At 40.1% G+C, this 24641-nt stretch overlaps 1 protein-coding gene and 1 non-coding gene across 4 annotated transcripts in view; both read left to right on the forward strand.

Annotated features, from left to right (window-relative positions):
• fmn1 (formin 1) overlaps nt 1–24641 on the forward strand; it is a 28700-nt gene continuing 4059 nt past the window's right edge. For 2 of the 3 annotated variants that reach the window (XM_076874032.1, XM_012918947.3), the window contains exons 1-15: nt 1–75; nt 281–2003; nt 6268–6440; nt 11262–11370; nt 11834–11860; nt 13013–13074; nt 14322–15004; nt 15997–16138; nt 16486–16573; nt 18303–18364; nt 18448–18536; nt 18694–18823; nt 18922–19068; nt 19690–19749; nt 20131–20251. In XM_076874032.1, the coding sequence (XP_076730147.1) occupies nt 329–2003; nt 6268–6440; nt 11262–11370; nt 11834–11860; nt 13013–13074; nt 14322–15004; nt 15997–16138; nt 16486–16573; nt 18303–18364; nt 18448–18536; nt 18694–18823; nt 18922–19068; nt 19690–19749; nt 20131–20251 (3568 nt within the window). In that variant the 5' untranslated portion in view covers nt 1–75; nt 281–328. The remainder of the gene's footprint in view (nt 76–280; nt 2004–6267; nt 6441–11261; nt 11371–11833; nt 11861–13012; nt 13075–14321; nt 15005–15996; nt 16139–16485; nt 16574–18302; nt 18365–18447; nt 18537–18693; nt 18824–18921; nt 19069–19689; nt 19750–20130; nt 20252–24641) is intronic. The other variant, XM_076874033.1, reaches the window with a different exon arrangement.
• Nucleotides 15686–15773, forward strand: trnay-gua (transfer RNA tyrosine (anticodon GUA)). Its single transcript is given in 2 exon segments — nt 15686–15722; nt 15738–15773. It is a non-coding gene; the product is annotated as a tRNA-Tyr (tRNA).

Raw genomic sequence — 24641 nt, forward strand, 5'->3', positions numbered from 1 at the left:
GTCACAGTAAGTGCAGCTGAGTGCAACAGAGGGGTGACCTGGTGCTTCAAGGAGAGACACTACTGTTCGCTACGAGTAAGTGGACATTTATCCATTTATTTTCATCCTTTTATCCTTTTTTTTTAGGTTTGCAATCATTAATTAGTCATTTAAAAAATATATTTAAAAAATGAGCAAAACATAATTAACTTATTGTTAGAGTGTGTAACTGTAAGTCTACACAAGTTCAAGTACTTTTTTAAATGGTCTGAAATAAATGTTTCTCTGTTTCTTTTTGTAGCAGGCCCAGTGGTTGGTCACTGATCGTCTGTGATAATTAAATAAAACCATGCAGAGGACTTATAGCAACTTACACCTCTATAGACCCATCAAAGAGAGGAGCTGCGTGAGTCCATCCCTCTCCCCTTGCAGGAGTCTATCGTCCCCCTCCAAAACCCCCGCCAGCTTCCAACAAAAACTGTTTTCTAAGCGCTGGGAGGAGGGTCCAGCTGAAACAGCAATGCTTGGCCACGCAGACAAATCTGGCCTCACAGACTTTAAAGAAACCCTCAGAGCATTGGATGACTCATCTGAGAGCTGCTGGCTTACAGAATTGTTACCGTTGTGTTCAGATTGCCAGGCTTTCATGAGCATGGGCAACCAACTGGGAACCAAACCTAAGCCAAATTGTCACAGTTACACAGAAACTTGGGATGCTTTATCAAACTCCCCCAGAGTCCAGATACCTTGGAAGAGAAGAAGAAGAGCTGAAGGGCATGTTTACACCAGTGACCTTCAGGATAACCTCAAGATGGTGTCCGGGACTCCACGGGCACCTCTGAAGGCAAGGAGACTGAGGAAGCTCCAGAGGTTGAGGTCTTCTTCCTTTGAGGAGTGGGATTTTGAAGAAGAGAGACCTATCATTTGCACTCCCACAGTAAGAAGGAAGAAAATTATTAGGAGAGAAAGAGATGATATAAATACTTTAACGCACGAGTTAAAGCCACTCTGGAGAGTAAAGTTGCCTAATACTTCTTCTGCAAGCTTATCTAGATCAAAGAGCGAAACAGTCCATCTCTCTCCCAGACAGAATATGTCTGAAGAGGAAAAATATACTCCTACTGACTCGGACACTGACCTTTCTGAATATGACAATGAGATGTACTCAATGTTTTTCTCCAACACTAGTATGGAGGCAAAGAGTAACAAGACTGCAAGCCAAAAACAAGATGAAGAGAAGGCAGACATAAAGTCCTCTCAGCAGAGGCTTGAGGTGATGGGGCAGAGAGCTGCAGCTCGGCGAGTAATGGGCAAGATTGAGGAGGTGGAAGGAATAATACGCCGGGTGAGTCTCACCAGTTTGGACTGGATCAAGGAATGTCATAAAGGAGAAGAAGAACCTTACTTTCTCTCAGATGGATGGAAGACACAGGTGTCACTGCAGAAAAGTTGCAGAGCTGAAATCAGTACTCAGTCCCCACTGGAGGACCAGAACAGGGAGTCCAGTGGGGACAAGCCTCTGTTTGTTGAGGAGCTTTGTGCTCTGGGTGACGCTCTGAGACGGAGTCTGCAGCAGGCCCTGAGGATGGAGGGATCAAAAGCAGAGAGTGAAGGCTTTAAAGAGCCCGAGGAGACTTTTTGTGAGCAGAGCCACACAACAGAAGGGTCTCTGAATCCACAATCACCTCCTTACCTCATCAACTCTGTTGTGCCAAACAATGCCTCATCACATCCTCTTTTAGCAGGTGGAAAAATCTCTCCTACGCCCTCTCTGTCTGAAAACCTGGAGGTTTCTCCAATTAAATCAAGCAGCTTAGAAAGACTGTCCCCCATGCTGCCGCCTATGCTCATATCCAGACTGAGCACAGATGATCAGCAAGCAGAAACATCACACAGAGTTTGGACTGAACCACTTGAAGACACCGCAATTATTTGTGGGGCTCGAGACGGTGAACGTGCCAGAGAAAGTGATCACAGGGACACTCAGGAGCAGTTTACAGAGAAGGATTATCTGCTCTCTTCAGGTAAAAATGTTAACAAAAAACAACAATTTAGATGGATGGAGGCTGTCAAGTGGTAGGTCATTGTAGTGATATGATAGTCTTACCCAAAACTCTAATTTCCAGAATAACTGGTGGAAGCACATTAGAATTAAAACAATGGTAGACGGTGGAATTATGACTATTTCGTGGTATTTATATCTTGACTCTGATTAAAAAAAACAAAAAAAACATAAACTCTGTGCCATAGAATACACTGTTTTATTGGTAGTACAACATATTTTATGTGGCATAAAAACTCCTTAAAAACAACTGAAATGTATTGAAAGAGCTATATGAAGCTATGCTGTTGGATGCCAACTTGCTGTGCACAAATCAGACTTTCACTTCTCATGTTACCCATTCCTTTGGAAGTGTTGTTATGAATTGAATGAGTAATGGGAACAGTTGTTATATGTAGCTGAGTGCTGGCTGGAGCTGATAGGTAAACAGGACCATAGCTGGGCTTTATCCAGGAAAATTAAATGGTGGAAAGCTGGGTGAGGAAACTGTTACGCTGACAAAGATGTTATGGAGATATTCGTGAGACATAAAAATAAAGAATTACTTAGATATCAAAAGATAAAGCAAGCAGCGTAGTCTATAACTTGAGGCTGTTAATAGATATTATCCATAGTGTTACTGCAGTGTATAATATGAAGAGACGAGCCAGGTTTTTAATACTTTGGCACAGTAATATTCAATCACAGTCCCAACTATTTTACTGCTAACTCCAGAGGTGGGTGTGGGGCAGAGGAGTTAAAGCTTTGATGTATCGCAGTTTATCCTCAAAAGCATATTTTCTGTAGTTTCCATGAATCCTGTCAAGTAGAAAGTGAAAGGTGTAATGAACTATTTTAAAAAGGTCATACCATAGACGTCACACTGGGCTCTCTCTCAGATAATCTTTCGTGGTCATTAAACATAAAGTGGACTAAGCTGAATAAAATACCTTCAGAAGGTTCTCAGCAGGAGTAAAGTGTGTGTGTGTGTGTGTGTGTGTGTGTGTGTGTGTGTGTGTGTGTGTGTGTGTAAGAGCTCAGTTTAACTATTAGTAGTTGATTAGTGAAGTGAACATTAGAGGAAGAGCAGATGGTGTTAGAAGTGGTACATGGTGAGGCCTGACTGTCAGATTTAAACATTGATTAAAACACTGATACAAATGCTCTAAACGAAGTCTTTGTGCAATCTCATCCACTGCTGTAGTCTTCTCTGGGTTGTTAAACACACACGCACATCAGATCTAACGGATGTGTGGCAGTCCGTGAATAATGACCCCTTGCTGCTCTGACATACCATCATAACTGAGTACGCGTGTGTTCATTCAGGCACAAAGTACCGGAGAGCACCTGATTTGGACACACTTGTAATCACAGATCTGTTCTGACTGAAATGTGCCATAAAACAGCTCGTGAACACCAGTTCAGAGTCAGTATCAAACCTTTGCCATCCTTCTAGTCCACCGGGTTTAAAATAAGTATTCAGTGATAAAAAATGTGAATTAAAAAAAATATGTAGCCTCGTTTAAAACAGAAAGAAAACAAGGAGGGGAAATATTAAAATCAAAACACAAGGTAGCCTAGTCAGGAAGGAAATATATAAAGTCAAGTGAAAAAGAACGTGTAGTTTCTTGGAGCATGACTCTAATCTTAGGGTGATTTTGCTGTCCTCTCCTGGGAAGCTTGAAGCGGTCATTAAAATTTTTCAACTGTTAATAATCTTCTTCATCATGGAACAATTGATGTCAAACTGTTTGAAAATGTTCTTATAACTCTTCTGAGTATAGCAGCAATTGCTGGTATGTTTCCTGTGTGGCATTGTGTTAACACACCTAAATGCTCGAGAGGAACCTGCCAAATCTGCTGTGACACAGGTGGACACACTTGCTGATGATTAGTAAACCAAGTGCATGTTAATGCATCAGCAGTACCTGCAAAATAAAACAATTAATAAATAAACATCAGCTAACAATCCATCTATTCATCCATCTGTCCGTCTGTTCATTCATACATTTTTTTTTATCTACTTAAGCAATTTATAAGCTAGAGCAGGGGTGAGGAACTCCAGGCCTCAAGGGCCGGTGTTCTTGTGTCCTTGATCCAGCAAAGCTGATTCAAATGGCCAGATTACCTCCTCAACATGTCTTGAAGTTCTCCAGAGGTCTGGTAATGAACTAATCATTCAGGTGTGTTGACTCAGGGTGACATCTAAAACCTGCAGGGCACCGGCTCTTGAGGCCTGAAGTTGGACACCCCTGAGCCAGAGCCTCTCCAAACCGACAATGAGTGAAATGTTGGCTACACACTCAACAGGTCTCTAGTCTCTCACAGATCATAATTCTGTATGACATTTTATAAGCTACAAATTATTTGGCCACAAAATCAAAATTTGAATGTTGTGAAAAAAAACCCATTTTTAAATACCGAAACATTATCAACAATAGTTTTATAACTTTTAATCCGAGTGTGCACTCAAACCCATCAAACGTCTTTGATGTTTATAGGGAGAGAGATGAAGATGGTATGATGATGGAGTATTTTCAGAATTTGGGATCAGTTCAACTGATTCCAAATTCTTTAATCCTTTTTCAGTAAATGATTAATAGCAGGAAACTGCTGGTCTTTTCACTTTGAAGTCAAACTGTGCAGCCAAATGGGCTTCAAGCCTGTTTTTAAAAACTAACAACTCTTTTACTGTGCGGTGTCCATATACAGACAGTGTAGATTTAAATTATTTTATTTAAATATAAAATAATTTAAATTAACTCTTTAGGGAAATACAAAGGGAACGCTTGAACTCATTTGTACATGGAAATACTTGTTAATAAATGCATGTTTAGCAGAGTCGAGCATTCCCTCAGATCAGCACAGACTCTGTTGTCTCGCTTCATTTTTGTAGCAATAAAACTCTGTTCAGACCAGGCAGCAGGGCTGCTAGCTGAACAAATAGGATTAATTCTCTAAGCTTTGTGAAATACAACCAATGTGTGGAGGACGGCGATTAGTGAGAGGAGAAGAAAGATATTCAGAGCCTTCTGGGGGTTATCTTCATAAATCCAGTTTTCTGTTCAGTGTGGTCAAACTCGGGGCGATAGCACATTTCTATAAGCGGTTTAATGTTCTGGAACGGTTATGTGTCCTCTGAAAGTGACACAAGTGTTTCTGATAGCATTTTATCTGAAAGTATACTCACACATTTACTACAGTCAAGCTATCATTAATGCATTTACTTAGGATCTGTGTTTAAATACACTGTTGAGATATTTGCCCTGTGCATTACTGTTTTGCTTTGTTTTCTACCTAATGTTTTACTTTCGTTTCCACTAAATTGTATGTTTTATCACTTTACAGGTTGAGATTTTTGCAAACAGAACATATAAAAAAATATAAAACTATAATAACAGCAATACATTTTATAATAATAATTAGAGTTATATATAATAATTGATATAAAAAATCAGCCCCACCTAAACTAAGTACAAACTGTAAAATTATATTTTCCATTAATACATCAGACAATGTATGTCTGTGTTTTTCGGCACTGAGCACTCCCACATTTTTTAACTTTAGGTACATTTGATTGATTATTTTCTAATAAAATTTTAAATCTTGGTTTTTATTTGTAATTTTTCACTGTCATGGCTCAGTATTTGAATACTTCCTTAATCACTGGCTTAATCGTCACCTTTGAGGGAGGAAATTAATGTAAACACACACACAGCTGCCTTTTACTGAATCTGGTATTTTTCCTTTCCTGACCTTTCCTGAAGTCTGTGAGAACCATTATTATATGGACCAATGTGGGATTAAAACAGTTCAGAGTGGCAGTCTTGGCTATATACTGATAAGCATTCATCATGTTGTGGAAACTCTGGAACATCTTTAAATTTAAATTCAAATTATGAAGCTGCATAAAACCTTCTCTTCCTCTCTAGACTACTTTTAATGGTTGTTGAATTTGCTCATTTGCATAAAGAATCAATCAGCGCTTAATTCCTCATAGAGCAGGAGTGAAATTTTGTCTTGTTTATGAAATGCTAAAGGTTAATGTAAGATTTCTTAGCTGAAGTTCTTTGTTACATCCTCATGGTGACACTAAAGCTTAACATGCAGCATTTGCCAGTGGTGTGCAAAATTAGTTGGGCTTCAAAGTTTAAAATCAGCTCTCTACCTGTGATATTAAAAGACCTACAATAAACTAAGACAGCCTAATTTGCTTCCAAAACTAATACAAGGTATCTTTTCTCCAGATGAAGCTCTGCAGAGGCAGGAGGAGATCTGGCAGCAGGAGATCGAGGAGTCTCTCTCTATCTGCAGGTCACTTTCCGATCCATCCAGACCCAAACACATTGATTTCCTGCGCATCACTGCCCCCGATGATGACATCACTGACACACCCACACCTGTGCCCCAGGATTTGAGGGTGAGTAGAATGAAACGTATGTGCTCTGAGCTCATCTCAACACAGCACAGAGTTTTAGAGTCTAAAGGTGGATGATGATGATGATGATGATGATGATGATGGAGCAGTTGAAAACAGCAGCCACTTTTGCAAAGTATTAATGGCACTGGTATGTCAGTTGTAGGATCAAGAGGCTGTGTTCTGTATATGGCATTAGGAGAGTGAGGCATGTAAGCATGGAGCTCTACTAGCTCAGAATCAGACTCAGAAAACTTTATTACTTGCAGTCTGTGCTCTATATTTAAGAGCAAAAATAAATCAGTGGGAAAATATTTTTAATTCAGTTGCATTGAGAGTGCGGTTAACTGCTGCGATTAACGGCTCACTGTGCAAGAATACGAAAGCTGTTTTTCCCAGAACGTAATTTAATTTCAACATACTGCACACACTCTTCATTCTGCATGTGTGAAAAGTTACAAAGAGTCTAAGTGCCGTTATTGTGATGCCTTAATCTAATTTCAGTGCCGTTGTTCTCTGTAAACCTTCCTGAAATAAATCCCCGTCTGCATCAGTCAGTGCTGCATCACTATGGCAATGAACTTGTCCTTGCTTTACAACTGTGTAAATCCCAGCCTCATGAGCCAGTCCAGGGCTACAAAGAGCTCTGTGTTCCCTGTAGTTGCATAATAGAAGGGATTTAACGCAACTCTGTAAGTGCATTGTAGGAGAGACGATAAGCACTAATAAATTCAATACTTCCTTCCTTCTGTGTGCGTGCATGACTAACTTTGCTGAAAATATTTGAAGTTTTGTTTAATTGTTTTGGCATTTTGAATCTTTATTTGACAGTATGAAGAGAAAAGAGTAAAGCAGAGAGAAACAGGCAGGAAATCATCTGGGACAGACAGGTGTTCTGTTTAAGATTAAAAGAAAAGATTACCGAACAGAATATGAAGAATTGAAAATATCACTGAAGTTAGCATGTGGTTACTTCTGTAATGGGGTATTGTACATATTACACATGTTGTTCCCACCACATGTGTCACAAAGAACTTTCCATCTATTCCCCCCAATGCCCCCAAACTGTTCACACTGAAGGTGCTATAATACTTTGAAGATGTAATTTACATGGGATGAAAAACAAATGCACATGTTCAGCAACAATATGCAGTAATATATAGCTGTCACTGCCACTTGCAAGCAGGCCAATAGTCTGTTTATTGATGTGCTCTTCTTATACCCTTTATCTGGGACTTATCCAACTGCAGAGTCACTAATGTCACTGTGTGTGTAACCCAAGTGGCTGATTTTAAGTGGCTCACCATTTTCAGTGAGATTTGTGCATCCATTTGAAAGCGGAAACTGATTCTATTTTATACATTTAGAGGACTACAATGCAATCATTTAATTTAAGCTTTAAATATTTTGTTTAGTTGTGTGATTGAAGCTAATTTCCCCTTGTGGGACTAATAAAGGTATCTTATCTTATCTTATCTTATCTATTCCTTCTGTTGTGGACGCAGTGAACTATAGCAGTCAGTACAGTCCTAATTTATATTACAGCCTGGAGATTTATAATCCAGCACACACTGTAGTTGTTCAGCATGAAGCTAGATGATTTTTAATCTCACAGGATTTTATGGATGCATTCCTGTTTCATAAACATACAAACTCACATAAAGGCCACAGTGTCCCTCACCAAATGAATGCAAAAAACCACCTTATTAGTATTCATAAGCTTTAGTATAGCCCTATTAAGAACTCATTGCAGGGTGTGTAGGCATGCATCAAACATATGGAGTACGATATCTATTAGAGAAATGTACACAGTGTAATTTGATACAGTAAAGATGTTATCACAGATGAGGTTTGTCACTAACCTGTTGCCTCTGATAACATTCAAAGTAAATAAGGGTGGATCCCAAGAGCTAAGAATAACTCAAACACAAAGGAGGAAGTTTGGACTCTTATTTTGATATTTTGTGTTAAGCAATCTACCCAGTACTAATAGTAGTGAAGATATTAGTATGAAGATAGTGGTCATTAACTCTACTACCTAATTTTTCATTTTATTTAGGATAATTAGTTGTTTTTGCTTTTTTTAAACATATATTTTAACAGCATATTTGTTTGCTGATTTAATTATGGCCATTTGGTGACTTTCCCTGCTTATTACCTTGTTTTGTTTGGATCTGTGTCACCAACTTGAATGTTATTTCAAACCTACTTACTATTCTCTGCTTATTTATTCAATTTATGCAACTATTTTATTTATAGATCAAGTTTCAGAATACTCTAACTAAAACATTCAAGTGAAAACTGTCACTATTTTCACTTTTCGTTTCCCGAAACTTTAAACAAACCTTCTCTGTCGATTGATCCTGTATGCAAGTTTCAATATGAGCTGATTAACAGTGCCGTGTAGGTGGGGTTAGACCCGCTGGGATGCCCAGATTAGCCAAGCATTGCTGTGTACCTGCAGGGGAATTGAGAGACCTCCCTGTAACTGTGGATTTACAGGCCAAGCATTTAGCAAGTGATCCCTGGCAGTCCTATTTACCCTCCTTCAGCTCTGGGTGTGGTGCTCCTCCATCTGTTCTGCGTGGCTTCCTTTGCCATACGGCTCACGGATGTCAGGGTGTTGTCGGAAACAACGGCTGGACACACCATCTGTTTCCAATTACTCTGTGACAATCCACAGGATGATGTCCAAGGTGCTGCTCTGTAAACTACTATAGCAGGTACAGAAGAGCCGGAGGGAAAAAGGAGCTGGAACTTAACTTCAAATGTGGCTGAGCTGAGTCACTCCACCACACAGAGCCATGGAGCTGAGCTTGGAAACCTTTTTTTTTCCATGACTGGATTTCTCTCTTGCCATTGGTCAGTCTGAGTGACTAACAACTACTTCCAGTTTTAGGTTTGGAAAATTTGCACTTTGGAAAGGCAAAAAGGCACTGTTAAAACACAGCGTGGATATGCTTGTTTCTTTTCGACAAACAGGGGCACAAAAACAGGTTGGATTTTCAGGAATAAGACTTTAATTAACTCAAACATTGCTTGCATTTGTTTATTGATTATAATCTGACGCTGCATGATACCGGAACCACGTAAAGAAGTGCTGCATGCTAAACGGAAGTCTAACTATGAGCAGTCGAGTTTCTCTAGCACTTCCTACTCACTATATTCTGGATAACTTCACCTGTGACTTGCAGTAAATGGAGCAGCCCGAAGCCACCCTGGAAATTTTTAGGAACCTCTCTGGGGGAGAAACTGAAGACATGATGCAGGAAGATATCAGTGGTGATCTGAAGAAAAATGGGGATGTGGACTTTACAGATGCTCTCGAGCATTCTAGTGATTTTTTGTCATATGTTATATTGCGTCATGCAGAGGAAAAGACCTCTAACTCACTGGGAAATTCAAGCTTGAGGGAAAAAGGAAATGACTCAGACATAACAGAGGAGGAGAGGAGTCATTATAAAGTAACCGAGCAGCAAAGCGTGGCTGTAAATACTGAAAAAGGCCTCGAGAAACAGAGCTTTGCAACAAATCATGACCAGAATAACCTGTCAGATGAACACAAAGTTAATGGCTGCAGCAAAGAGGGTTGTCACATATCACAGAATCCACTGGATGAAAGGGCCTTAAATGAATCTCTGCAGACAAGTTGTCAACACATTTCAATTGACTGCATGGATACGGATGGTGATTGTGTTGTATCCATCAGTGCCACGGAGGATACTGAAAACAGCAATGAAAATGCTCAAAGGGAACACTGCCAGGAAGATTCTGACACAATTACTTCCACTTCAGACATGAATTTTGATCCACAGATATGTGGAAACACTGGGCCATTGAAAAGTAAACATGTAGTGATAACTGTGACTCGAACAGGACCCGCGCTTGAAGAGCTGGAACAGATCTTGGATGAAGCTGAAGAGGAGGAGTCAAAAGATGCAAATTCAGAGACTCCCAACTCACCCCCCCATCTTCCCAGCCTAAAGGATAATTTGCCAGAGATGACAATAAAATCTGCAACTAATAATCCTCCACCTGACTCCACCTTCAGCAGAGCCACCTTCTCCCCGAGCTCCCCCGCAGACAAGCAGATCCAGGTCCCGGCTCTCTTCAGCGGCCTTAGGGTCCTAAGGAAGGGGGTCACTGGACCAGAGCATGACACCATGGCCCACATTAAGCCATCTCCTGTGGGAGGACGAGGGGCAGATTTCACAGAGAAGCAGAAGGACACCAAAGTTCCAGGGAGCATCTTAGACCAGATCTCTCATTTTCTGAGTCGGGAAAAGAGAGGAGATGAGAAGGAGGTGTTGGAGGCTGAGGGAGACCGGAATGAAACAAGGGTGAATGGAAGTGAAGATAGCCAAGAGGAGGAGAAGAAAGAACCAGAAACAAATAAAAATACAGAGGTTTCAGAATCATGTGAACTTACAAAACCTTCCATGTCCAGTGCAGAGGCAGCTTTTGATGCCTTCAAGGCCTTCTTCACACCAAAGCCTTTAAAAAAGGACCCAGGAGATAAAGTTGTCCTGGAGGCATTGAGGAAGAAGATAAGAAATGATAAAGATGTACTTAAAACACTTTTTGAGAGAACCTCAAGTAAGACTCCTGAGAAGGACCCACCTGATGACAAAGTAGGAATTAGTCCTCTCTGTGATTTTTGTTACTTTTTAAGATTAAATCAGGCTAAAAATAAAAAAACAAAGCAATTCTGAGCGTTGTGCGTGTTTTTAATCACAATTCATCAGTCATTTTTACAATGTAGCTGCAACTTCTGTTATTAATTCTGTCATTAATAATATCTGCTGTCAATTTTCTCACTCATAGTCAGAGACATCGAGCCCAGGTGAAGGAGAGGAACGAACTCCTGGTCGCCTACAAGCTGTGTGGCCACCTCTTAAGGAAGAAAAAGTTGGGCTGAAGTACACAGAAGCAGGTACAGACTAATGTATGCATGTCATAACTTGGCATGAAAACATTACTCCACATAAATCAACCCAGGACATTAACATTACACCTCTCCAAGTTCTACTTTCTAAGTTTATTCTTCAGTTTATCAGTGTCATACGGTTTGCTAATGCTGCTGAAGAAAGTAACTCCATCAATATGTACTATGAATAACTTCATATTAATCGTGCTGCCAATAAGTTATTCAGAAGTATGTGTCAAACAAAATTAAACAGAAGGAACAAAAATAAAACTCGATTCCTCACTTTTTTTTTTTTTACAATTTGTGTATACAGGTCACATTTTGACAGCATTTAAAATTTGCTTGAATTCAAATATGTACAAAAACACATCTTAAGGGAATTTTGGAAATGTGGTAACAGTTTAAAGGCTTTTTAAAAAAATAGAAGTATGATTAATTCTTTTTTCATGTTGAATGATGTGAACTTTAGTGTCAAAAGAAGAAGCAGCAGTTAAAGGTAATGGTTCTGAAATGGATTTAATGAAGTGAATATTATGGATTGGTTTATAGTGCTACTCCTGTTCGGCTGGGGCCTTTCCATGTGCAGTTTGCATGTTCTCCTCTGCCTGTGTGGGTTTTCTTCAAGGACTCTACTTTCCTCCCACAGAAACAATGCATGTTGGAATAACTGGTGTTTTTCACTGGGCTTTGTAAAAGTTTGTGGTTGTCAGGGTGAGCGTACCCCCTCTTTGCTATGGAATAGACAGACTTTAGCCTCCTGTGACCGTACGCTGGTTAGACTGTTAAGGAAAGGTATTCACCTCACAGTAAAAAGAGAATAAAATCTAAATAGAAATACTATTATTATGTGAAATTCTACACATTGAATATGCATGACAGAGAAGCAGTGTCTAGCTACTTTACAGTGTGGTGGATGTAATATCAAGCTCGATTGCAAAGGTAAACTGAACTCCACCCGCAAATGTGTAAACATCTACAGTCTGACTCCATCTGTAAAAGCAGTTCTTTAATCACACACTGTACTCTCACCGTAGTCTTTTGGGGGGGGGGGGGGGGGGGGGGCTAAAATTGCTGAATAGTTTGTGATTATAAATCACAGTTTACTTGCATTTTAAAGGCATAATCTACTCCTGCTTGCTTTTGTATTTTAATGGATGAGTTGATAAAATTTCTTTGTTAATTGTTATCCACTTCACAGTAATCAGTAAGATTATCGAACACTGTTTGAACAGGGACAAAACCATGTGTACACGCCCATATCCCTTGACATACACTCCCTGTAGACACAGTGAGGAAGCCTACAGTAAATATACTTTCTAACTGCCCTTTTACTATCTCAGTCATCTAACAGCAGATGCTGTAAATGTTTGCTTAGACAGATGCCAGCCTCTATAATCTGCGAGCCTGTACTAGTTTACAGTTGGGACTCTGCTGCCATCATGTGGTAACAGGTTGCATTGTTTTCATCTTTTGTGGGTTGTAAGCAGCCACTAGTCTGACTTATGTTCACAGGAATAAAAATACTCTTACAAACTAGGCTTGTGATGATTAACAACTTTTTTTTTCTTTTACTAGAAAAAGCATTAAAATCATAAAGCTTTCTAAAAAAGACAGACTTTTTGATGATGTTTGGATCTGTTTTTCTCAGAGCACCAGGCTGCTCTCCTGCAGCTGAAGAGAGAATGCAAAGAGGAGCTGGAGAAGTTAAAGGTCAGTAAGGATGAGGGATTGTACGGTAATTTCCATGACTGCATGAAGAAAAACAGAAAAAGTCTTTCATTGCAGTATTACCACCACACTCATTGCCTGGTTCAGTCCCAGTTTGGGCTGAGTCATAGATACACACTTGTTTTTCAACATTTTAAAAGATACTTCAGTTTTTACATCTTGGAAAAATATGTATAAATAATGTTTTCTTTTATTCTGTTAAAAGTGAGAGAGTATATATATCAAAGACTCAAATGCACATTTGTTTTTAATTAAATGATGGTAGCTACAAAATCCTTTCAATGTTTGTCAGCAACCCTGTAAATGTGTGAACCATCACAAAAACATATTGCGATCTGAGGCCATATGACTGATAAGATTTTTGTATTTTCAGTGAAATATGTAAACAAATTTTAGTTGGAGTCTCATAAATCTTGGTGATGATGGTAAATGACCTAAACAGGTTTCTCTGAATTTTGCTTCAGAGACTGATGATCCCTCATGTATGTTATGGAACGGCTGTGTGCAGGCAGGAAAAGGACCCAAAGTGCAGACTCCAGAGACAGACGTGAACTCAAAAAAACAGCTTTAATGCTGAACTCAAAGTAACAAACTTCCAAAGTACAAACATTAACGCAGGCAGGAAAACCACACCGCATAAGTGAGCGCCGATAAGCATAGATCACAACACTGACAGACTGAAACACAGGGCTTAAATACACAGAGGGAGTAATCAGGGAATGGGCAACAGGAGGGAGACACAGCTGGGGCAAATCAGGCCTAACGAGACAAGGGGAAGCAAAACCAGACACATTAACATGAGACATGGACTTTCAAAGTAAAACAGGAAACATAACACAGACTCACAGGCAAGCACTATAACAAAGGGAACAGAGACGTGGGACCAGGGCAGACACAGACACTGACTGGACGTGGGGATACTGCAGACAGGGGAGACAGCAACTATGGAACACAGACAGAAAACCAGAACACTAAAACTCTAACCAAACCCCAGAGAACCTAAACTAAGAATAATCCTAAAACCCATAAAGCAAAGCTAGAATATAATGAAATAACAAAATCAAAGAACCAAAAACACAAAACACTGGGTCGACGACCCAAGGACCCTAACAATGTATGCTGAAGTTCAGCCTTGCAGAGCTGGCTTTAGATTTAGCAATGTGAATGATATCATTATGATCATCACTAAGATTTATTAATTAATAATTGGACAACATTATTTATTTCAGGAGGACTATGATCAGGAACTCTTCAGACTGAGGTTGGACAAGGATGAAAATGTTGCACGTCTGGAGTTCAGTCTTGCTGAGCTGCAGAACAAACTCTCCCAGGTTGGGACCCACTGTAAAGGGGAACTTAAAGATATGGCTGTGTCTACAGCAGATGACTTTTTGCACAAATCATTTCGCACCGTCTGCATTCAAACCGACCGGGAGACATTTGTCAAAACTGCTCAGGATGAAGAAGGTTCCGGGAGAACCTGTACATGCTCTCAGCAGCAGAAGGTGGCCCCCAAAAAGTTGGACCTTGCTTCCATCAGCTTCGCCGGCAAGATCGAAGGCACACTGTCCTCCTCCTCTTCACTTGTAACTCCTTGTAGCTCAAAACAACCACCAGCTCCTTCTCAGACAGCATCACCAGCTAAATCAGATGTTTTTCCTTCTCCTCCTCCTCCTCCTCCACCTCCACTACCTCCACCATGTTCGTCTCCACCTATTAACTACATGCAGACATCAAATGACCTGCCACTACCCCCACCTCCACCTCCTCCACCCACGCCAGGGTTATCGCTCCCTCCACCTCCTCCAGCATTGGGTCTTGGAGTTGATAAACCTCCCAGGAAACCGGCAGTGGAGCCTTCCCGACCCATGAAGCCTCTTTACTGGAACAGAATCCAGATCCAGGACAACGAGTAGGTCCACTCAAGAAGTGTGTAAGAGCATATTGAAAGTCTGTACTCCTTAAACATTTACGACAGGCTGCCTGCCACCTGAAATGTGTGGCACCAATTTCACCCACAATAGTTCTGGCACAAAAATCCCTCTATATACAGAATATGGCAGAACTGCAAATCTTATGGCAGCCCAAGTTCCCAGGACAACTCGCCCCACATCTAACTGGTCCACCCCGGCAACTTTACAAGCAGGTAGCTCAGTGAGCTTACGCAGTAAGCAAAACACTGTAGGAAGACTATTCAGGAGAAACCCCCATACACAAAACTCCGTGGCCAACTTTTATAGACAAGACCATCCAGGCAAAACAGCAGTTCTGAGAACAGGCCATGAGTTTTATGTCATAATCAGCCCACAGAGCTGATCTGCACAGTCCCTGAGCAGTCTGAAACTGATACGTTTTACTGCCGTTTCCTCCTCACGGCTGGAAATTATTGGCCGGCCACGTTATAAACGGAATTGTGGGTGAGGTACGATCAAGGGGACATCCAGCCTGTCTGTAGCTGCTGTAAAACACGATCAAATTACCTGGGTTGACTCCACAAGTTGCAAACAGCCAGAATCATTATGTTCCGGAGATTACATCATTTTATTGTCTAACTGCAGTTTTCGAGAGAAAGAGCCGTCCTGAAACTCATCACCCTTCGATAGCTCAGTTGGTAGAGCGGAGGACTGTAGGTGTATCTAGTGGAGATCCTTAGGTCGCTGGTTCGAATCCGGCTCGAAGGAGTGTTGTGTTTTCACCAAATAAAAGGAAGCGCGCTCGTGCGCAAACAGCTATTCCACTACACCTCTTAATAGGACCTCATAAATACTGACTGGATTTTTATATTGAATCATAATAAATTAATGAATCCTGCTTTATTGCTTAGATGGCCTCATATCAGCAACTTGATGTTTTTGTTGTTTTTTTCTTCGTTTTTTAAACAGACTGTTTTGCTCTCTCCCGCAGTAACAACACATTATGGAATATTCTGGAAGAGCCAAACTTAATTGATGCCAGTGAGTTTGAAGATCTCTTTGCTAAAACCACCACACAGACAAAGAGGAAACCGCTGTCAGAGACTTATGAGAAAAAAGCAAAGCCTAAGAAGGTAAGAAATTAACGTCTGTCATCATGTTATCATTTATTCATCTTGTGAATCCCTTAGCTATTGGTAAAGAAAATGTAGGCTGCAATACTTAATGGCATGTGTCCACTAGAGGGGGGTAATGCATCATGGTTTACAGACTCCTCCACATCATGGCTCTTAATACTATGATTTTAAAGCAAGAGGAAAGTACAAACCAAGTGACATTAGTAAAATATAAGAAGGAAGTGAAGCATTTAAACAAGAGAAAATGGAAACGCTGGTATGAAATGCTAGGCTCTCTATTCAGGACTCACTAATGGTTTCTACTGGTAAGGTGGTCATGGTAACCATGTTTGTGTGTGTTTTAGATCATTAAACTGTTGGATGGTAAACGCTCTCAGGCTGTGGGCATCCTCATATCAAGCCTCCACCTTGAGATGAAAGATATTCAGCAAGGTGAGGTCATTTCACTCCTTCATTGTACTGCAAGGAAACAACGTTTTGTTTCTACACTGATAACAGGCAAAACTGGACTCTATCATGATCCAATTAAAAAAAAAAAAAGGTGAATTGAATTTCATTGTTTTTAACAGAATCGTCGTGCTCATGAACTTGCAATGCCAACTGGAAAGCATCTGATTGGTAATGGTTTCATGTTCAGCATGACAATGATCCCAAGCAAACTGCCAGTGCAGTAAAAGTATAACTGAATAGAAGCACACAATACAGCACTATCAGTCATGGATTGGCCTCCTCAGAGCCCGGACTGGCCATCCACGCATTGTCCCACCAGTGACATTGCCTGCCAGCTATCAATGGGAATTCTTGTCAGAGAATCGCTGCACCTATTTTTCACATTTTCTGAGCCAAATATAAAGAAATGAAGGGTGACTCAAGACTTTTACGCAGAACTGTAAAATAACAATAAAATCAAAACAGTTTTCTAGTAAAATATAAAAGATGGCAAAATGCAATAACCAGTCAAAATGTAAAACATGTAACAGGCATATTATTTAAAGTATATTTTGCTTATAAAGGATAGGTGCTTACACACATTGGTGCTGCTGCCTGTCTTGAACAATCTTGCATAAGGGATTTTAAATTTCACAAGTCCTTTCTCTGAGATAAATAAAGGTTAACAAAATAAATAAATATATCTTCAAATTTTTACCGTCTTGTGGTGGAAACCCTCTGGAACAGCGTTTAGATTCTCATCTCTGTTAAATCCTCAAAGTGCATGTAATCATCTTTTCCATCACATGAGAGATAGATTACAGTAGGTCACTAAACTAGCTGGGTTTCCCAGCCAGTCTGAGAATTTGAACCTGCAGTAAACATTCAGGTAACCACAGCTCCCTGAACATAAACCTTGGTTGGACTTTAATCGCGGCGTCACAGAGAATGTACCCTGTATTTCACTCTGAATATGAGCTGGGGGTGAATTTGAAGCAGGATTAGTGGCCCAAACGCTCACCACAATGTCAGCAAGACGGGCAATATGCATTTCTAATCCAAAACTGAAAAATCTTTGGCGCAAACAGTAGACTGTCTTTCAGGAAGAGGAGCATGAAAGCCAATTTTTGTCAATGCATTTTATTTATTTATTTTTTTGTATTTCCATGGATACGTTTATGATATCATATGTATTGATTATCCATCATTGATACAGAAGAGCAACTTTAGAAAAGCATTGTCACTTCCCTTCGCAATCTTTAGAATTTGTCTGGTTGAGTGTGTTAAAATGTGAGTACTATGATAAATTTCTCTACTCTTGCCCGCTGAACTTTGACATAAGTCAAAATGCGCGATCACTATTGTTTCAGCAATAAATGATCAATACTAGGAGGAATATTGTGAATGAAGCCTAGTAAGCATTTCTTCCTTTGCAGTATACTGTCTTCTGATCAGTTTCTAACCATATAGACATGTTATTTCTATTTTACTGCTAGTGGAAGGTGTGTATATATATATATATATATATATATATATATATATGTATGTATATGTATGTATGTATGTATGTATGTATGTATGTATGTATGTATATATATATATATATATATATATATATATATATATATATATATATATATATATATATATATGTTCTGAGTTGGATCTGACAATATATGAATCACATCTTTTTTTAAATCTCTCTCCCTTCTCTGTGTATTTTTACTTCTAGCTGTACTGACAGTGGATCACTCTGTGGTGGACCTGGAGACCATTGAAGCGCTGTATGAAAATGTACGCATTTAGGCACGTAATTGTGTGAGACAATTGTGTACAACGATGAACCTTTAATTTAGAAGTTGCTATCAATTTGGCAGAGAGCACTGCCGGAGGAGCTGGAGAGGATCAGGAAACACTACGAGACGTCAGAAGAAGAGGATGTTAAGCTGCTGGACAAACCTGAGCAGTGAGTGCCTCAGCAGATGTTTAGAGAGCACAGCAGTAATTGATTGTATTTGTGGACTAAATAGACAAATACCAGACCTTCTGATTTGACAGTTCTAACAGGGATGGGTAATGTCATTGCATTGTGGACTCTCAGTGTTTATGTGATTGTGCTCCAGGTTCCTGTATGAACTATCTCAGATTCCAGACTTCGCAGGCAGAGCTCGCTGTGTCATCTTCCAGTCAGCCTTCATCGATGGGATCACCTCAATTCAACGCAAGCTCAACACTGTCTTCCATGTCTGTAAGGTGAGCTAAGCACGTGACGTTCATTGAAGGTGGCCAGTAAATAATGTGACATGGAGTGGCGTGAACCCCAGTCTTGAAAAAAACTGTTGATTATCTAGGCTCTGCTGGAGAGCGACAGTGTCAGCAAGGTGATGGGACTGGTGTTGGCTCTTGGGAACCACATGAATGGAGGAAGCAGGATTAGAGGCCAGGCTGACGGCTTTGGCCTGGAAATCCTTCCAAAACTCAAAGATGTAAAGAGCAGGGTAAGGCCTTGATACCTACGGAGTCACTGTGGCTCTTTTGCCTGCCTTTCAGAACAGAGCACAGGAAGTGTGCCAAGTGTTTGGCCTGAGATTGTAATCTAACACGAGGATGAGGGAAAGTAGGTGTGAAATACATCATAATAAAGAACCTGCAGTGGTATAGGTGGAGGGGAAAGTAGAATAGTCAGACATGATTCGATAAAGTGCCGTTATTATCGTCTATCACAGTGATAAGTGTGATAAGGATTTGGCTTCAAAAGCCAGTGAAATCAGGGTGTGTGAAAAACAATACTTATTACTGAAAGAAATTTAAATTAAGAGTAATAGAAATTTGTTTGTTGCATTTACTGAAACCCCAACTCCTGATACCTTTTAAAAAGTTGTGCTCTGTTGCCATATTTGTGTATGTGTTCAGATAAAGCATCTGTTCCTGGGAGAATATTTGGTATTGTACTTAAAAGAACAGAACAAAGAAGAAGATTTGAACTCATAAGCTTAACCTCAGCAGCATCTGCCAATGACAAAACTAGAATGTGTAGCTTGAGACCAAACTCTAGGTAAAAGAGTCCATTACATTCATCGTTCATCCAGCTTTCATGTTGTCCTTCCATTTCTTCTCAGGACAATCGCATCAGCCTGGTGGATTACGTGGTGTCATATTACTTGCACAATGTGGACAAGGTACTTTAAAAAAAATATGCAATTGAAAAAATAAATGTAGTAGCCTAAATGAGCACTCAAAGCACACCACACACACATTCATACAGTGCTAAGGGTTCAGTATCTTGCCCATGGGTGCTTCAGCATGCATGACCTTCCAGCTGGTGGATGACCTCCTCTATCTCCTGAGCCACAGCTGCCCTTATTGTAGATTAGCATGCTTAAAATGGAACTACCTTCATAGAAATTGATGTGTTTGTGTTGTATTCTTATGAAAATTGGCTATATTAGACAATAAAACACAGGTTTGGACTTGTCCTTCAGCTGGGAATCACCTAACTCAGCATCACACACACTGCATCCACAGATGTAATGCATTTCTAAAATGTTTTCACCTTCCAGAATGCAGGCACAGAGAAGAGTATGTTCCCTCTTCCTGAACCGCAGGACATCTTCCTGGCAGCGCAGGTCAAGTTTGTTGACCTCGACAGAGATCTGAGACATCTTGGACGAGATCTGACAAGTACGTGACGTTACCATACCATCTCCTGTTCTCTGAGTTTTTGAAAAGAAGAATAACAAACAGACTCAGTCCCCTTTTCTCAGTTAATATTATTAGATGGTTGCACACATTCCAGACAGATGGCAAGCTTCCATGTGACTGGGGTGACCAGGAGTATTCTCAACTTGTGGTCATTTTGTTGTGTGCTTTTGTTTGAAAAAATCAGCCAGTGTAACTCTGTCAGTGTGATTTTCTGATACTTTCCAGAGGTTCCCACAGACCAAACTTTGGCTCAGTCTGGCATCGTTTTTCCACAGACATCCCCCTCCCACCTTCACTACCCTGGTTTCCCATCACTGGCCCCAGCCATTGAGTAGCTGTTTATACTTAAGGCCAACGGCTTTCCTCTGTGAGCAAACTCATGTTAGTGAAAGCTCAAGAACAAAAGACTTCCTCTTGTCTTTCTAATCCTTTTTTGCGTGTTCTTTTCACTGCCTAAGTGTGCGCATATGACGCCATTCAGCCTGCCGCTCAGTTAAAAGTCATTCTGAGGACAATGCTTACTGTGCATGAGTATGATTATGAGTGAGTTCATTGTTGTGTCCCTACGTATGCATGTGATTTTGCATGCATTTTGTTGAATGCGTGTTTATGTGCATGTATTCTGAGACTAGCAGGAGTCTTGCTGCTGATACTGGCCTGGCGCCTTTCAGATCCAGCTTCTAATCCTTAGCCCATCAGATCTCCCATCGTTGTTGCTTTGTGCCCCTGTCGCCAGTGCAGGGAGACCGTAGCTTCCCACTTATGTAATCTCCAGACCCCTAGTATCTCTGGTATCTTTGCAGAAATGCACGGATCCTTAACCTGTATCACCTGGGCTCCAGTGTGGCCCCCAGATGTGTGCCACAGATAGCTTTCTTTACCTCTCAACACAGCTTTGTCTTATCGCACTGTCTACCCAAACCACCGTGCAATCTGGTTTGCCTGTCGCAGGTTCCTTTTGTTCTGCCTGTTTGAACTGCCCTCATGCCTGGTTTGAGGCTTTGCTTTTGTCATTCGTCACTCTCCCTCTGTTTTCTGTTTGGCTGGTATGAAATCTTTCTGTTTGTTGTGGTTAAACTTCTCTTAAGTCATCCATGTTGAGACTATATTGCATTTACATGGGTTATTCATTGGGAAGTTCATTCAAATTATTAATAAAGCTAACTAGCTATGCAGATTTGGATTTATATCTGTAGTTGGGTTTTTAAAACTACACATTGTGTATCCTTCTTGGGCCTTAAATTTTCTTGTGTCTGTTACAGTGGCAATAAAAGTAGTTTATTGAGCCACAGAGTTGCAAAAGGGTTTTTTTTTGTTTAGTTGTTTTTTATTGTATATCAGTCATGGTTTCAGCCATGCTAGCAGTCTGTGTCTGTGCTGGTCCATGCTATTTCACCTACAGGTAGATGCATATATTTTTGCACAAGCATTCATGGTCCTAAGTGATTTCTCGACTCTGGTGATTTCTTGGTTTTCCTTAATAACAACTCAAAACTGTCCGATTTGTTATTGCTGAATTTGGTACACCTTTTTATATTCTCCACACAGTTTATTATATCAAATTACAATTTTTTTATTTTTTTATTTTTGGCTTAGTGCTTATATACTTGTATATGCCATGCACACAGTGATCAAGAGCTATCCATGATGTTTCACATGATACAACCACTGCCTGTGAGGGGGAAAAGAATATTCCCGGACTGGTTGCTGTAGGTTGCTGGCAGTTGTTTTGTGAAATCTGTCATAAAGAGGCTGCTGCACCAACAAATGCATGTGCCACTTTTATTTTGAAAGTAAATGTTCTCGGTTTCCACTTTTCACAGTTTCACTGCTGCTTGGAGAGCTGGTGAGTGTTTGAAGGTAAATTGCAAACTCTGGGCAACCAATCACGGCAGATGTCTGCTCGGGTTTTCTTCCTGTGAAATAGGAGTTTTTCCTTCCCACTGTTGCCAATTGCCTGCTCCTAGAGGGTCATTTGATTGTAGGCATTTTTTTCTATATTACTGTAGGGTCTTTACTTTACAATATAAAAGCTGATGTTCTAATGTGGTGTGATACTTTTTAAAATCCCTATAAACCTTGAGTGGACAAACAATCGAAATTAAACTCTTTAAATAATAAATACATTTTTTTAAAAAAGACGGAGACTCTACAGTACGCAGCGGTAGCATCTCTTCCACAATGTAGCCTGCAATAATGTTTTTAAGCTCACCTTCAGACGCTTTCTGTGCTGCTGAAGTAAAATCACCTTTTGCCTGCTTAGCAGGAGTTGCCGCGGTGTTATCCATGGATGATGAACAAGAATCACTCAGAAGTGTTCGTCTATGCTCTCGTGTCAGGCGCTTCAGTAGATTACTCCTGCTATTAACAGCGGCCGATAGTTTTTTCTCCCCAGGACATAGCTTACATATTACTGTAATATTCTTGTCTGCTTGTTTCAGAAAAGTGAAGAGATGGGAATATTTCCATTTCATAAAGCAGCCACTCGCTTCAGCCGAGTCCGACATCTTCCGCTTTAGAATACAACTATGCAGCAAACTGGTGGGAAATGACGTACAGCTGCACTACAGCGATGTTAAAGCGGCAGAATTTACTTTTACGTTTAGAAGATAAATTATTGAAATTAAATAATGATATTCAGCGAGTTTAATTATTTTACAATGTAATGCAAGTACATTGTAAGTAACTGTAATTAAAATACCTAAAAATGAACAGTATTTAGTTACTCTACTTTTTCAGTGGAAAAGTAATTTAATTACAGTAACGCGTTACTTAGTAACGCATTACACCCAACACTGCTAGCAACCAAAACTATCTAAAGAAGGTTTTTGCCTCGGACAGGAAATACACACTCAGTGAAACGTGTTGCCAGAAGGTCACTGACTGGTCTGTGGGTCTTTTTTACTGGGTCTTTAGCAAACAATTTCCAGGCTAGTGCCATCAGCCTCCAGCAACCACTTGCCAACCGGTCAAGGATTTTCCGCTCATTACCAGTAGCCTGTGTGACTGTGGCTATATTCACCAGTGACTTGTCCAGAATTGTGGAGAAAAGATAAAATCATGTGGTTAGTAGTCATGTGTTTGCAAAACTTCAATACATCTAGCACAAAGTACTCACAAAGCTGTAGGTGTAGCTACTAGTGTTGTCTTGTTTTGTGAGCAATGGCAGTGGAGCCATCACTTTAAGACCTTAGCTCAAATAAATAAGAAAAAAGGAAGGATAAAACAAGGACAATGTTCAAATTTCATATTTGCTTGTCTTGTTCCAAAGTAAAGAACACTGTTAAAAATGTCACTTGAACCAGTCCTATATAAACTACCCCCCTACAGAAGTAATGGTGTAATTTGAGAGATGAATAATTCTAGCATATCATCACAAAATACTGTCAACCTCCTTAAGAAAGCATTTATCCCTCACTATGAATCAAAATCATTGTTTCAGTGCAGTTTGTGTAATTGCAGTCTCAGATTTGAAGTCAGCTATATTTACATGAAGGTCCATAACTCTCTTCAGTCTGAAATAAGCAAACGTCTGTCAGGCCCAAAAGGCAGACAGAAGAAAGAAAGGCTCCCCACACAATGCAAAGAGAGGGAGATACGTGCCTCTACAGTTTACACAAACCCGAATGAAAACAGTATTCTTTTGTAATCTTATCTGAAAGATGTTGATCGAGCATCGGGGTGGGGGTGGGGTTGGTTCAGCCTATATTATGACTGGCTCCACAGACTGGCTCCTGTGATCCACTGATTGGACACAGCAACGTGGAGCCGCAGACTGGAAGGGGAAAAGGGAGAGAGAGAGGAGCAGTCGCCATCTCTGGACGAATCTCAACTAGTGATATCTGAAGAGGAAGCGGCGTAGATAACCTCACGCTGGGGTACAGGTGGACCTAGTTCAACCCAGAGCTCGTCCTTCTCTATGTGAATCTGCACGTCTGACAGAGACCTTATAAAGAAAAGACATGACACTTGAAGAATCCTTCATTTAAATCTGTGGGAGAATTGAGCAATAGCCGAGGTTGTTGTAGATGTTGGGGTAAAAAAGGCATTTTATCAGATTTAACTGCTGGTTCTATAAATCCATTTTATGTCTTTGTAAAGTATTCTGTTATTGATTATTGACCATGTCAAATAATTGTAGCACTGAGAATTTTCTTACATACAGCTAAAACAGTAATGACACAAAATGAGGTGGAAAAGTCAATGAAGTCATATAATTATACATAAATGAAGAACCCCGGAGAACCCTATTGAAAGGTCTTAATTACTTATTTTGTAGTATTAAAAACATCATTAAAACTGACAAAACCCAATACTAGCTTTACAATACTGCCAATTCAGACGAGTGTGTCCAATATTTAAACTTGGA

Source organism: Maylandia zebra, linkage group LG15 (assembly GCF_041146795.1).
Source record: "Maylandia zebra isolate NMK-2024a linkage group LG15, Mzebra_GT3a, whole genome shotgun sequence".
Lineage (NCBI taxonomy): Eukaryota > Metazoa > Chordata > Actinopteri > Cichliformes > Cichlidae > Maylandia > Maylandia zebra.